This window comes from Denticeps clupeoides, chromosome 1 (genome assembly GCF_900700375.1).
Source record: "Denticeps clupeoides chromosome 1, fDenClu1.1, whole genome shotgun sequence".
Lineage (NCBI taxonomy): Eukaryota > Metazoa > Chordata > Actinopteri > Clupeiformes > Denticipitidae > Denticeps > Denticeps clupeoides.
The window spans coordinates 11,870,069-11,884,485 of NC_041707.1; the positions used below are offsets into that span (position 1 = coordinate 11,870,069).

At 46.0% G+C, this 14,417-nt stretch overlaps 1 protein-coding gene across 1 annotated transcript; it reads right to left on the bottom strand.

Moving 5' to 3' along the window:
* Positions 1 to 230: 230 nt before the first annotated feature.
* Positions 231 to 2,964, bottom strand: insm1b (insulinoma-associated 1b). Its single transcript, XM_028990232.1, has one exon. It carries the CDS (start codon positions 2,860 to 2,862, stop codon positions 1,315 to 1,317), a length of 1,548 nt encoding a protein of 515 aa, XP_028846065.1. The 5' UTR covers positions 2,863 to 2,964; the 3' UTR covers positions 231 to 1,314.
* Positions 2,965 to 14,417: the final 11,453 nt, after the last annotated feature.

Sequence of the window (14,417 nt, forward strand, 5' to 3'; positions counted from 1 at the left end):
CAATGGACTGAGTTTTCAGGTTAAAGGTAAGGGTGAAATAGCTTTGTTAAGCACTGATGTTGGGGAAACTTAAATGTTAAAAGCTTGTAGTGTGAACCTGGGGTTTCCATTCCCAAAAGTTAAATCCTGAAATCGTGCCTGTTCTATATTAAACTTGTCATATGCATTTATTTTTCTTGTGATATATATATATATATATAAAACAGTTTCATTTAAGGCCACACGTAAACTTTTTTTAATTTTGAAAATACTTTATTTGTAAAGACAAGACAGACAACACATTTCTTTTTTCTTTTTTGTACGTACAAACGAAGCGCTAAGACAGCAAACATTTAGGGGAAATAACCTGTCCATAGAAAGAACATTGCATTGGTAAGAGTTTCACGTTGAACAAGAGCTGTAAGATTGTAAGATGAGGGACCACTCACGACAGAACACGACAACTTCCACCCCACCCCCCACAGACAAATCATAAAATAATATCAAATAAAACAACATTTGGCTACAGCATGTCCAGACACTGTATATAACTCACACAGCACAATAATTTACATAAAGTCCAATAAATAAATAAATACAAAACCAAAAATACGATTAGAACATATTGCAGTAATTACACTTAAATAGTTAACATGTGCCGACATTCATGTATGAACTGAAATAATAAGAAAACAACAAACGTACATCACGTGGAATCGTTTAAGGCAGTTTCTTCAATAAGTACAGCGTGTGTCGTGTGTTTCCAGCTCTACAAAAGGCATCTACAAAACGGGGTTACCGAAAAGGGGGCCAACGACGTCACCCCCACTTCCCCCCGGCTCCGGGCAAGGAGCATCCCGCCATCCACAGGCTCTAGATTAAAGCTACGACGGGAGAGAAACGATCGGCGTGTGGACCGTCACCGGAGGTACACCTACAGTCAGACGTGTCTTAGGTCTATAAGCTATAACATTTAAACCACGTGTGCGCCGCTCCTACAAAAATAACCATCTCGGGCATACTAATATTTTCATTCTGCTTGATTTGACATTCTAGTTTCAGAAAAAGAAAAAAAAATAAATATATATATATAATTTTAAAAGTCATAGATCCATATAGACTGTTTTTAAGCTGGATGAGTGTAAGAGACACTTTGTGGTTGCCAGATCAACTTTTTTTTAAAAATCCCTCTTTCAAGTCGATTATAAATTTTAGTGGTTTGTGGACCAAACGAACTTTTTGTCGTTCCGTGCAAGGATGGTTATTTCTTTTCTATTACATCTGCGTCCATTTAAAATGCAACACAAATCGCTTTTTATTAGTAGCTGCGACGGTTCACAGCGCCAGCGGCTCGCCCCTCTCGCGAGATCTGGCGACGCCGACGGGCGCCTGCAGCAGGATGACCCGCCGGTTCTCGGACGGGTGGCATTTGTTGATGTGCCGTGTGAGCCCCGGGGAGCTGTAGAAGGTGGCCGGGCAGTACTTGCAGGGGAAGAGCTGCGCGGCGTGCAGCAGGCGGACGTGCCGCTCCTGGGCGGCCCTGCTGGCGAAGGCGTCGCCGCACACCGGGCACAGGAGGCAGTCCGCCGGGCTGAGGTTCAGGGGCGCCGGGTTCGGGGCTGCGCCCTCCTCCGCCCGCTCGTCCAGCTGGAACGCGTGGCTCTCGAACATGTCTCTCTGCGCGGCGTGGTGGTGTCCCAGAACGTGTTTCCGCAGGTACGCTTGGCGCTTAAACCTCTTCCCGCAGTGCTGGCAGTCGTACAGGCCGTCTTCCGAACCGGACTCGGATGGACCCGGACTCGGGGTGTCCCTGTCCTTCGGGTCGGCGCCGAGGGGCTTGGCGGAGTCGCCTTTTACGCACGGAGGCGGCGGAGGCGGCGGCGGCGCTGGCGCGCCCTGCTGGCCCCGGGGTTTGTGCCACCGCCGGTGCGACGCCAGGTTCGCCGGGCAGCTGAACACCTTGTCGCACTCCGGACACCGGTACTCCACCCGCACGATCCTGGAGCACTTGTGCTGGGCCAGGGAGAAGGGGTCCGAGTACTCCTCCTTGCACAGCTGGCAGATGAACTCGCCCAGCGGCTGGCCGCCGCCCGCGGTCGCCGCCCTCGGCTTCGCCTCCACCGGCCCTTCCTTGATCTTCAGCCCGAGCACCGGGGACGTGGTCACCTCGTCCTCGAAGTGGAGCTTCCGGATCGCTTTGGGTTTCTTGGCCGCGTGCTTCTGCTTGCGCTCCTGCTCGGGGTTGGAAGGCCTCTTGGTGCCGCCGGTCCTGACGGTCGCGCCCGGGACCGCGCCGCCGGTGCTGACCCGGTTGCTGTTGCTGGTGCCGATTTTCAGGTCGACGGGCGCGAACAGCAGGTGGTCCAGGCTGGTGAGGGTGGCCGGGGTCGGGAAGGACTCTGCGGATATCGGCGAGCCGAGGTCGAAACTTTTCTCGAAGTACCTCCGCTCGTGCTCGCGGCTGATGGGCCGGGTGGGGCTGTAGAGCGCCGGGTACAGCGCCTCCGGGTCGCCGAACTGCAGGTGCTTCTGCTGGGGTCCCGCGGCGGGGGTCGGCGACGCCGCCACCCGGTCCGGACTGGACGACGATATCGAACCGGTCGGGGACGCGCCGGCGAGCACCTGGCACTCCTCTTCCCCCGCGCGGACCCGGTAGGAAACAGGCGCCGCTTTCCTGTTCCTCTTCACCAGGAAACCTTTGGGCATGGTGTTGGCTGGGTGGATGAAGGCACTTTCAAGGTGGGGGGAAAAAAGCAAAATAAATCCGATCCGGGGCGCGTCGGGGCGCGGGCACGTTATGAGGAGGAGGAGGAGGAGGAGGGGGCGGCTGATGGTGATGATGATGATGCCTCTCCTCCTGAAATGCTTTCGTCTCCGAGGCATAGCAGCACTCTTTTTAAGGAGGAATGATGCTATTGTTCTCGCCCTTTGTCGCCGCGTCCCCGACCAATCAGGCGGTCGGAGGGTCCCTGTGGAATTGCTTGTGGGAGGGGTCCAAAGATTCGCAAATTGCTTCAGCAGACGCAGGGACTAGCTGCGACTTTTCCTTTACTCATTATTATTATTATTATTATTATTATTATTATTATTATAGTAATGCTTGCGCGCGCGCATCGGGCCCCACCCCGCACGAGGCACGCGCTGCGCGCACCCCCTTTTCCGGGGTTTTGTATACGGACCCTTATTTTGTGGGACCCGGCGATGGAGCGAAAGGAAGCGTTTTTTCCCCCCTCCATTTTTATTAAAATACGAAAATACGTCAACGTGACCGTTCCAATAAACGTTTAGTCGCTAATAATCAGAGATATTTAGAGAGGTCAATTAAAAAAATCTCCACCCACCTCCCTTTTTTTTAAAATTGATAGTCCCGTGAAGTTGCAATGATTTGTGTTGTTTTGGACCTTTAACAAATGTTAACAGAAAGTTAGCCCGTTTTATTATATTAACGCCGGTCAGATTCGGTGTCCGCGTCCTGTACAACCCAGAGCACAAATCAACATCACGGGAGTTCACGTTTCATGTGTGTTTGCGACTTTTTTAATTATTGGTCATACCCACAAGCTATATTTTAATATTTTTTAGGAAATGTAAAAGTTAAACGTGAAAACGAGTCCGACCGACCCGCAGCGTGGAAGTTAAAGGCATCAACCGTCACCGCATCTAACGGGAGTTACAGCACAGGACTGTGGGATATTAATACTGTTAAAGCGGACAGGAGAGAGAGAGAGAGAGAGAAAGAAACACTTTTTATCTGGCTGTGTAAATCCGCCGTGGCCGCGACATGCATAAGTAATAAGGAGGGCCACTCATCTGCGCGCACAATGGCCGCGTCTGCCGTTTGAAAAGCAAATCGACCTCCTCCTCTGCGGAAACGGGACACACACGTCCAATCTGTCCAAAACGACGGGCGCGTGCTGGGGTGCGGTGTGCCCCCGGGGTCAACTGCCCACCCCCCCCCCCCACCCCCCATCAGGGCCCGGGTCCGCAGGGCATCGCCGGACTTACTCCTCTCAAGCGCTTTGAACTTCTATTTATTTGTAATTTTTTTAAATCATTGGATTTTAGTTGTCATATATAATTTATATGTGTGTCATTAGGTGAACTGTAGGACAAAGTTAAACCTGAATTGAAGTTGTATTTTTATTATTATTTAAGGCTTTTTACGTTTATATTTGCGGCCAAAGCGCCATCAGTACAATCAGTAGTGACAGGGACAGTCCCCCTGGAGGATTTGAACCTGGGTCTCCTGTGCTAGCACCCAGCAGCCCCCCCCCCTCCTCCCCGCGCTCATTGTTCTGCTCATTAGCATAAAGCTGCTGTATGACCAAGTCAAATAATTACACAAGCGCGCACGCGCACAGGCGCTTCCGCCGCGCCGAGCTCGTGCCGTGGATCGTGCAGAACGTGGAGACGGAAAAGACGCATTTAAATAAGAACAAAAACTTTTTTGCTTGTCGAAAACGCGTTACCGTATCTGCTTAATTCTTGAGTTGTTTGATGGCGTTTTAACGATTCGCTTGCGTGTCGCCACCGGTCCACCCCGGCGCTCTGTGGCGCGTGCTGGTCAGCGCGTGGATGCGTGGGCATTGCCGCCTCATTAGCATACAGCTGGCCGACCACGCCCACCCACCCACCAGCACGCACAGGCACCCAAACAATCTGGAGACATACAGGCCAGGCCTTTCAAGGAATCATCTTTTAATATCAACGAGTCCCACCTCCTGCCAATCATTTTTAATGGAACTGCTGTAATGAAATCGTCCATGACTGAAGCTATGATGTTATCAGTGCCCCAGCACAGTACATCCTTTTACTTCTCAGTCTCTTCTTTACATTTATAGCGTTTACCAGACGCCCTTATCCAGAGCGACTTACAATCAGTAGTTACAGGGACAGTCCCCCTGGAGACACTCAGGGTTAAGTGTCTTGCTCAGGGACACAATGGTAGTAAGTGGGATTTGAACCTGGGTCTTCTGGTGTTACCCACTAGACTACTACCACCCTACCACCCTTTAAATCTGCTACCAAGTTTCCCAGGTTGGCAACGATCAGCTGTATTCCATGATCCTAGTCTACTTAGTTCTGAAGCATGTCGATTGTACCTATTTCATTTACATTCACAGCATTTATCAGTTACAGGGACAGTCCCCCTGGAGACAGGGTCAGGGATAAGAGTCTTGCTCTTCCGGACACTACCTGTTAGTGGTGGTAGTATCCTAGTGGGTAACATACTCACCTATGAACCAGAAGACCCAGGTTCAAATCCCACTTACTACCATTGTGTCCCTGAGCAAGACACTTAAACCTGAGTGTCTCCAGGGGGGACTGTCCCTGTAACTACTGATTGTAAGTCGCTCTGGATAAGGGCGTATGATAAATGCTGTAAATGTAATGTACCTGTATCGTCTGGTTCATAGGCAAGTGTCTTACCCACTATAGGCTACTACCACGCCTCTGTCATTTCCTGCAGCTTTCTCTCTCTCTCTCTCTCTCTCGCCCATGTCAAATTCGTATTTTTCAAGCTTTTAGGTACCAGTGTCTGAGAGAAAATATGCTCATATTAAACTTGTCTTGATTTTTTACATTTTTTTTATGGAGCGTGATGGAACAAAACCCAAAGTGCCAAGAATCTGCCTAAAATAAGAGGGGGGCCTCGCATTTACGGGCCCTTTTTAACCCCGCACCTCAATAACGGCTCAAGATGTCAGTATCATTTGTCACAAAATGGGCAAAACGGTATTGTCAATTAATTACGGTAATGGATGGTTTCTCAGCGGAGCATGATGGCGTAATCGGATTGACAGAGACCCTATTCACTTTTGTGTCAGGGCCCGGCGAAGAATGCACTTTTAACCAAAATTGGGCAAGGATCCCAGAAAGCCACCCTTTCTGCGCAGAAAAGGAGACATGTGTCATCGCTTTTACACTTTTGTACTTAGTTGGGGAAGTGACCTTATTGTACTTTGGTTAGACCTTCGGTGAGAGTTTAGTTTTCCATGTGGCGCATGCATTTTCCAGCAATATCGGAATAAAATGACAATTTCACCCCTGCTGTATGTTAGCGATAACTAGTTGCTTTTTCACAAAGGCGTAACAGTCATTGTACGTGACATGAACCGCTGTTTGATCCTTTGTGAAGGAGTATTTGCGTAGTCACACCTCGGAATGTTGAACACCAATTGAAGTCAGATTTACAGGTCAGCTGACTGCCTGAAATGTGCTGCCTTTTGGCCCATCTGCATATTCAGAGGACGTCTCCCTCATTACTGGCAGCAGGGGCTGTGATCTTCTCCAGCAGGTATTCTCACCTCTCTTTGATCCCTCAATTAGCCTCGCAGCAGAAATGGCGAAAGGTCGCTCCGTGGCGGAGCGTAACTGCGAGTCGGCCGTCATTCGCCGTGGGAGTGGAATCGATAGATCAGCAAGGTTCAGCTTGGCGATGCATCGAATGAAACATGTTTTTGTTCAAGGGGTTGCATATGAAATGCTGCTTGCTAACGCTCTGTTCGTTTCTAGCAGCTATTGCATGCTGTAGAATGATTTAAAGTTCCATCCAGTGAGCATTTATTAATAATAAAAATATGAAGGGACAGACAGGACCAATAAAGGTTGTGTACGTTTTGAATCACTGCAAGTTAAGTTTGTACAAGTGCACAAATTAGAGTTCGAAGTTGTGACAGTCTTCAGAATTATGAAAAAAAGGGAATTAATAGACTTGGGATAACAAGAAAAAGTTTTTTTTCAGATAATAAGTTAGGGACATTGTGAGAGACTAGCGGTTAAGGAAGTGGCCCCGTAATCAGAAGGTTGGCAGTTCAAATCCCGAACCGCTGCCACTGAGCAAAGGACCGTTCCCACACACTCCTACCCGGGTGCCTGTCATGGCTGCCCACTGCTCACCAAGGGCGATGGATTCAATTTCACTTTACTTTCACTTACATACAGTGTTTGTTTCACTTCAGACATTTTTGGGATAGTGAGGCAGTTGTATTGGGGTGATAGACACACCTCATTTTGTGTTTTCCATGTAATGGTGTCATTGTGTACAGGTGTGTCTTATATTGGGGACAATACTAAGAGACGACCTTTATCAATGTGGCATCAATTTCAACATTCTGTGGGTATTAAAAGCTGGTATTGTCAGGAAGTCATTACAAGTTCATCATTTAAACAGCCATGAACACATGATGTCACTTAACGGACGCCTTCGGGTCGGTGCCAGGCAGTCAGACGTTGCTCGTGGACTTGGTGTGTCTCAAAGTGTCATCAGCAGACTTGCATCAAGACACAGAACTACTGGCAGAGTTCATGACAGACCCAGGAGTGGAGCCCCACGAGTGACAGACTGCAATGATGACCAGTACCTAAGGACCTATACACTCAGACATCTTAATGCAACTGGCACACAGCTGCAGGCCTGTTTAGGAGATGCGAGTGGTACTCGGGTTGCAACGACTCCACCGTTCTGGCTTGAATGCCAGACGACCGTTACTCCAGTGACACCAAGACACCAGCATGAATGTTTGCAGTGGGCACAAGACCATGTTACCTGGACACTGCAGCAGTGGTCTACCATCCTGTTCACTGATGAGTAGGCGAGGTCAACATGGTCCCCAGGGTTTGCTTTGGTGGAGGAGGTGCAACAGTCTGGGCATCACCAATCAGCGCAAAACAGATTATTTGGGGCTATCCCTGGTACAAAATGTTTGGGGTAATAAATATTTAATGAAAATGGTGTTTTTTTCATACATTATTAGTAACATCAAAAGGAACATTTACTTATTTTATTAAAATTCAGTGCAATAACCATAACTTAATGTGAGTAGTGTACATATGCATAAGTATCTTGCAAGCTGTGCACAGTCTGTACATAAACCTTTTTCAATGATCTCATCCTTTGTGTTATGCATCTATCCTGTATGGACATATGTAAGTAATTACATAATTCAATTAACCAGGGGTTTACCCGTGTCTATAATTGTACCACCTACTGAAATGGAAAATGGTGAAATTATTCGAATAATTCAAACAAACCACCTAACACATAGCGGCTCACGTCCATGAGCAATTGTGCTAGTCATTTATTCAATTCAGTCTTACAAATGCAGTTATTTATAGCCTGTTCTGATGACAAATTATGACTCACAGTGCCCCAGCGGTAACCATTAACCTGAGGAGAACAAAGTGCACAGATACACAGTATTTATAGAAACAGGATAGATGTCCAGTCTGGAACACGTGTCCTCCTGCCGATGACAAACAGTCAGAGTAAAGTGTCTCTCAGCGACCAAGGACAGTCGGCTGCAGGAGCATCAGTGTTTTATTGGCGCCGTCTACGAACCTCTCTTAAGCAGACCTACGTTACTTTGTCATGCACTTCTGTTATGTTTTTATTATATTGCAAAATGCTCAGTACATGCTGGGTGTAAATATATACGTTTTCAGCACTGTCCTAACAGGGTAAAGCAGCGCAGCTGCTGTCCATGGTCCTGAACTACACAACTCCAGCAGCGCGCTCCCAGCCTTCAGTTATGTGATCCAAGGAACTGCAGCCATAATGAGAAACATCACGAATTACGCTAAAATAAAGGACCCTGCGAGGACGGTTCAGGACACACATTTTCCAAACAAAGCGCTTCCCAAATTGATCCAGTACTCATTAGAAAGCATAATTGGCATTCCCTCGAAATTGTGCTGCTTCCTTAATTATTAAATGATCTCCCTTATTAGCCAATATAATAGGGTTAATCAAGCTCTGCTCATCGCGCTTATTATTTTCCCTCGGAAAGGAGGAGAAAAAAAAAAAAACGGATACGGGACTTAATTAATTATATCAGTCTTTTCATCAGCTCCCTCCCCAACATTAATATCATGTTGCAAATGGAGGGAAGGAGCATGGCCTGGCCCAGTGAGATGAAAGATTGGACTCAAATTAATTATGTCCTAATTATACAGTGGGAGTTGGGGAGCAGTTTGCATAGTAAGAACAAATCAAATGGGATCAGACACGGGCCTGCAGGCGACATAGCGCCTCGTTGCCTTCTGGGCAGAGAAGGGGCCTTTCCCTCCTTTTTTGACCTTGACTGTGCCCTTCTGTGACCTGACAGACTGCTATAATAGGCCTATGTGGGTGTGGGTAATATTGCTAATGTTTTACTCACCTTAATACATCAGTATATACAGATAAATCAACGTTTCTTTCCTTTTGTTTGAAGTGCCTCATGATTGGCACTTAATAATGGGATCAGAGATGCACAAATGTCAGTGTAATCATCTGCATTCTTTTGTGTACGGGTGAATATTTCTCTGTCAGATTTACACTAGGAATAAGATATTCAATCGCTCCACCTCAAGACAAAAGACATCACAGCACACATCGTTGTTCAATCAAAATCTCAAATTAATATTCATTCAAAGCTGCTCTATTTGCCAACCTTTTGTATTTTGTGAATCTTGCATTTTAGTGACTGCAAGACTAAATCATTTAGCCGTGCGCAGGTATCACGATGCGTGGCTCATGGTGGATGATGAGGCAGAAGCTGCCCTGGTAGCAGGCCTAAGTTTCCTCCTGAGGGCTCGTGGATCTCCTTCCTCAAATGTCACCGTGAAAATGTCAGCCATGCCTGCCTCCTCTGCTATTTCATGCTTGCAGGTGGCCCTAAGCTGCAGCTGCATTCCTATAGCTTTAGCAGCGGAGGCCCAGGAGAGAGAGCAGATGTTACCCGCAGATGAGAGCGTGGAGAGGCGCTGTGCCTCATCCCAACGGCGGCGCAACTCGCTGCCAAGCCCAGCCTCGCCGCGGCGCAAGCTGAACCGTAGCGCGACCCTGGGTGTTTGCTATCAATATGGCAAATGTCCGAGATATAAATTTATGCACGTCGGGGGCGTACCTCTTACTGGAAGGATCAGAAGAAATGAAAAATCGAAGCATCTGTTCCTTCTCAAGCCTGTAAACCTGTTCTTCACTTCATCTTGAAGGTACATATTTTGATGCCACTTGACCACTGACAGCAGGATAGTAAAACATGGAGTAAGAATGTAAATGACCTTAACAAGCTGGGTCAGAGCATCTTCAAAACTGCAAATCTTCATGGCCAGCAATGGACTGGACTATCATATGTGGTGCAAGGAAGGAAAAAATGATGAAGCGAGGGGGTCGTTGATGATCATGGGTGTATAGTGAGGCAGTAGATGTAGGAGTACTTCTTGACACTAGAGAAGGTTTGCATTTGATAAAAATGTATTCTTTGAAAGACAAAAGCCTCCTCCTCATGTCAGATTTTCTGCCTTTAACTGGCAGTTGCCCACACCCCAGGACCGGGTGCCAAGCATGACCTGATCACCTACGTCATTAACGGGAAACAGCGGTCCACTATGACAGACGGTCCCGGAAACATTCCAGGTCATTGGTGACCATCCATCTCTGTCCGAGGGGGGAGGGGACGAGGGCACGTCCCTCGCTGCGAGCTGTTTTAGGGGAGCCCACAGGGTGAATGGGTGGGGTAAAGGGGGATGATTGGGGGCAAGAGGCAGCAGCCGGGTGGTGGTGAGGTGTGGGTGTAGGTGCGGCCAAGCGCACGCTCATTGTCCCACACTTCCTCTTTGTACAGCGCGCAGCCGTCACAAGTGTGTGGCCGCTCATTAAGTTCTGCGTGACCAGCGATGAACATGTTCGTTGTGAGCAACTTGTTCTAAATTTACTTTGCCTCTCCTGACAAGGTTTATTATTCCCAGCTTATGGTTGGTCGAGAGTTTCAAGACCATGCAACTACACCACGACCACAAAAAGAAATGTATTTATCTGAATTGGTTTAACCTTTAAATGTGTTACATTTCTCTACCTTAAACCCATTTTCAGAAGACACCCTGGCAATGTTTCTTCTACACCAGTTTGGCTGTGTTTTAATGTATTGTTTGCTTTAAACCTGTGGCAGTGTGAACTGTGTAAAAGAAATGAACCCAGAGACTGGAGAGTAAAGAACTCGTCTTGGAATAATTCATTTTCTGCCTTGTAACCAATTCCACCCACCTCCATCATATGTCAGGCTGCACGTCCCTAATAAAGGTTTACAGGCAAAAATGTGACAGCTGCACCCTCCATGCCGGCCAGCACAATATGATGGCTTGACGTGGTCTCTCTCGCTTTCTCTCACACACAGTAAACATTTCGCACTTGTTCGAAACCCCATCTGGCACCTGGGCTATTTAAACAGTAGATGCAGGCAGAGGAAAAGGGCAGCCCGCATCACTGACTCCAATAAAAACAAGCAGACCCTGGATCAGCCACATGCAGGTACCGGCCTGCGCTGCGCGGCAATAAACCCAACGCTGCGCTGTATAAAACAGATTCACATTCCGCCCCCATTTTGGATGCCGCGGCTGTAAAACGTGTCATAAATCCACTTAGTGTGAGACTCATCTCGGGCTTTCAAGTAAATTCCGATTTTTAAAAGTTCAACAAATGCCTCTTTGTTGTGGCAGACGATGAAAAGGAAGCAATTACCCCCTCTGCTCAATAAAGCGATAAACAGAGGCCATTATAGTCCAAGGAAAAATTCGTTTTGAAGGCATCTATAACATAACCATCCCAGGGAAATGCACAATCTTGTGTGTTCAGTACTGAGATGTCCATTCATCAAGGGATGAAGTGTCTGCAGGATTCACAGCAACTGACATCATAACTGAGCTACGGTACGATAACAGGAACCTTAGCTGACCAGATTTAACCAGGAGCTTGTTTGTTAGTAAGGTGTCCTCAGGATTTACATAAACGGTTCAAGGAAGAAAGAAGCATTTTGTCTGTATCTTGAAGAAAATGTTGCTCAGAACTTAATTTAATCTTTCCTGATGATTGGCAGCTCTCATGCATGATCCCTTCACACTCTGGATGATTTAAAACCACGCCCATTGATAAATCACATGTGAATTAAACAATTGAAGATTGTTTCTTTCTTGACGTTTTTCCATCCGTAATAGTGACATAAAGCTAAAAGTGAGACACTCGCTGTCTCATGGCTTTGGCAAGAACACAAAGAAAATAAAATTCTCATTCTTAATATTAAAAAAATTATGCACAACCATCATCATTAGGAATCAAGTCCATTGGTTGTCTATGGCTGTCTAATAAAAGATATATGCAGGTCATGGGTGTTTCCACAGCTCAACCAATCAGATTTCCAGAACCCAAATGTAAAGTTTCATGAAATGTCTGTAAATAGTTTTGATTTTGACAGTCGGATTTAGCCTACCTGGCACATTTTTAAAAAATATCATTGTACACTGGGCTGACAAGAGGGGATGAGACAATTTGTTAAAATTTTCAAGTTTAATTAAAATTAGTCTGTAAATTGACATATGTCTTGTAAAAGTAGATAATTTCTGATGTACTGATGAAAAAATCTATGAAGGTCTTGTGAAGATCATCATGTAGAAACTCTTTGAACCTTGTTAAGAGTAATCTACAGCATCAACACTAATGAAGGCAATCATCAACCAGCATAATTACATTACCATCTTCATGAGAATAAGGAGGTTTTTTTGTTTAAAAAAAAAAAAAAAAAAAAAAAAGATTTTGGAGAGATTGAATTTTTCTCTCTCCGGAGATCTCCATCTCCCAGAGTTCATCATAAGTGTCACATCAACTGCACGCTGCCTAATGCAGTTACAACCCACGCTGACCTGGACAGTGAATCCATCTCATGTCAGCCTCCAAGGCTTCAGCACAATAATTTTATTTGGGGACTCATCATTTCCACTGTATCAGATGGAAGTTTGTACATGTTAATTAACAAAGCAGGAAGTCGCGTAATATCCTCACAGTCTGAGGAGAAGGACAGCGAGAGTCGTTTGTTGAGGTAGCGAGATGGGGGGATGAAGAAAGAAAGAACTAAAACACATCTTGGCTGGCGGTGAAACACTTTAGTGTGGAGAGTCTAATCTCTCATCAGCATTTCCCAACACAGACAGCAGGGCCACGTTTCACACCGTTAATGTGAGGTCTGCTTATGCTGAGATGGTTGCGTGTCATTCAGCAGGGATGCCAGTGATTAGGAGAGGGGAAGGATTACAGAGCACTAAAACAGACCAGCCATCCCTGGAGACGGATTCAACCTCCACAGAAGCCCTTCAGACATCGCTTTCACACAGTCAGTGCAACCAAACACAAATGGATATTTCTTTTCATTTAAATGACAATTTGATGAACACGAAGGCATAACAAGCTACACTTTAGGTCAAAATATCAATGGATAATAGCTCATTTATTTTATTGTAATAGCCCATACTTCCTCCAAGGAGAACAATGGATTCCTTTATGATTTGCAAATTTACCACCATGCATGAGATAAGTGCTCCAAGACAATAATACAAACTGCAGGTGTCCAACACAGAACTTTTCCAGCCATGAACGTGGATTATTGAGTCATTGTGTTCATGAATCTTGAACTTTTAGTGCCATCTTCAGATCAAGGACAGCACAGTTTTGTTGGGCTTTAAACTGGAATGGTGTTTCTTTGGACTGCACTACAGTGACATGGAAATTGGGCCAGTAGATTTTCACATAATCAGACGACCAGACATACCACACAGAAGACATGAGCTCTTTTGGCAGAGGTAGTACTAAACTATAGGTATTAAAAACCAGAATTGTGTTTTGCACCATCATTCTAAATCTGTTAGTTCAGGCAAGGGGCACATCCACTTCTTTTGAGAGGCTGCCATATGTTCACAGGGAATATGCCAGCTCTCCTCCATCTGAGTACAGATGGAAGGCTCATCCTGCCTCACTCATCTCGGGTGAAGATCCCAGGAGGACCTGAGAGACCAGTGTGAGACATCAGCAGAGATGAAAAGAAACATGTGAGTTTACCAAACAATACCAAAACTGTGTTCAGTGGCATTTAACAATGACAAAAAACTTGAGGGCTTTCAATGTAATAATTACAGATAATGAGGATGAAGAGACATCTGGTCCTGAAATTACTACCATCTTTTCATACAGTGGTTTCATACTATCTTCATTTTCTACAGTGCTGGATGAAGTTAAGATATTTGACTTTGCAATGTAATGGAGTAAAAGTAAAAAAAGGTTCTCCAAAATTACATGTACTTCATTGCCGTTACCTGTTTTCATGTTATGTCTGAAATAGGGTTGTTTAATGTCATGCAATTGCAAAGTCAAAGGTCAGAGTTAGTGTAGCATGAAAATAGATTTTGTGGATACTGGCCATGACATGGATCTAGTCTAAAATATGGTTGTTTCTTGACACAAGTTACATTTGCAATCGTGTGCAAAGACAGATTGTCACGATTGGGTGTGGCTGTGCAAGCACCTGGCACCAATCTGCTTGACGTCAGGGCTCCAGCCATGGAACAGGCGTGGTTAATTAGGTAGACATGGCTGTAGACATCTTGTTTCCCATTATGTCCCGTTTCTGCGC

Bases quoted from the DNA above. Each gene is read 5' to 3' on its own strand.
- insm1b (XM_028990232.1), bottom strand. From the start codon at position 2,862: ATGCCTCGGAGACGAAAGCATTTCAGGAGGAGAGGCATCATCATCATC.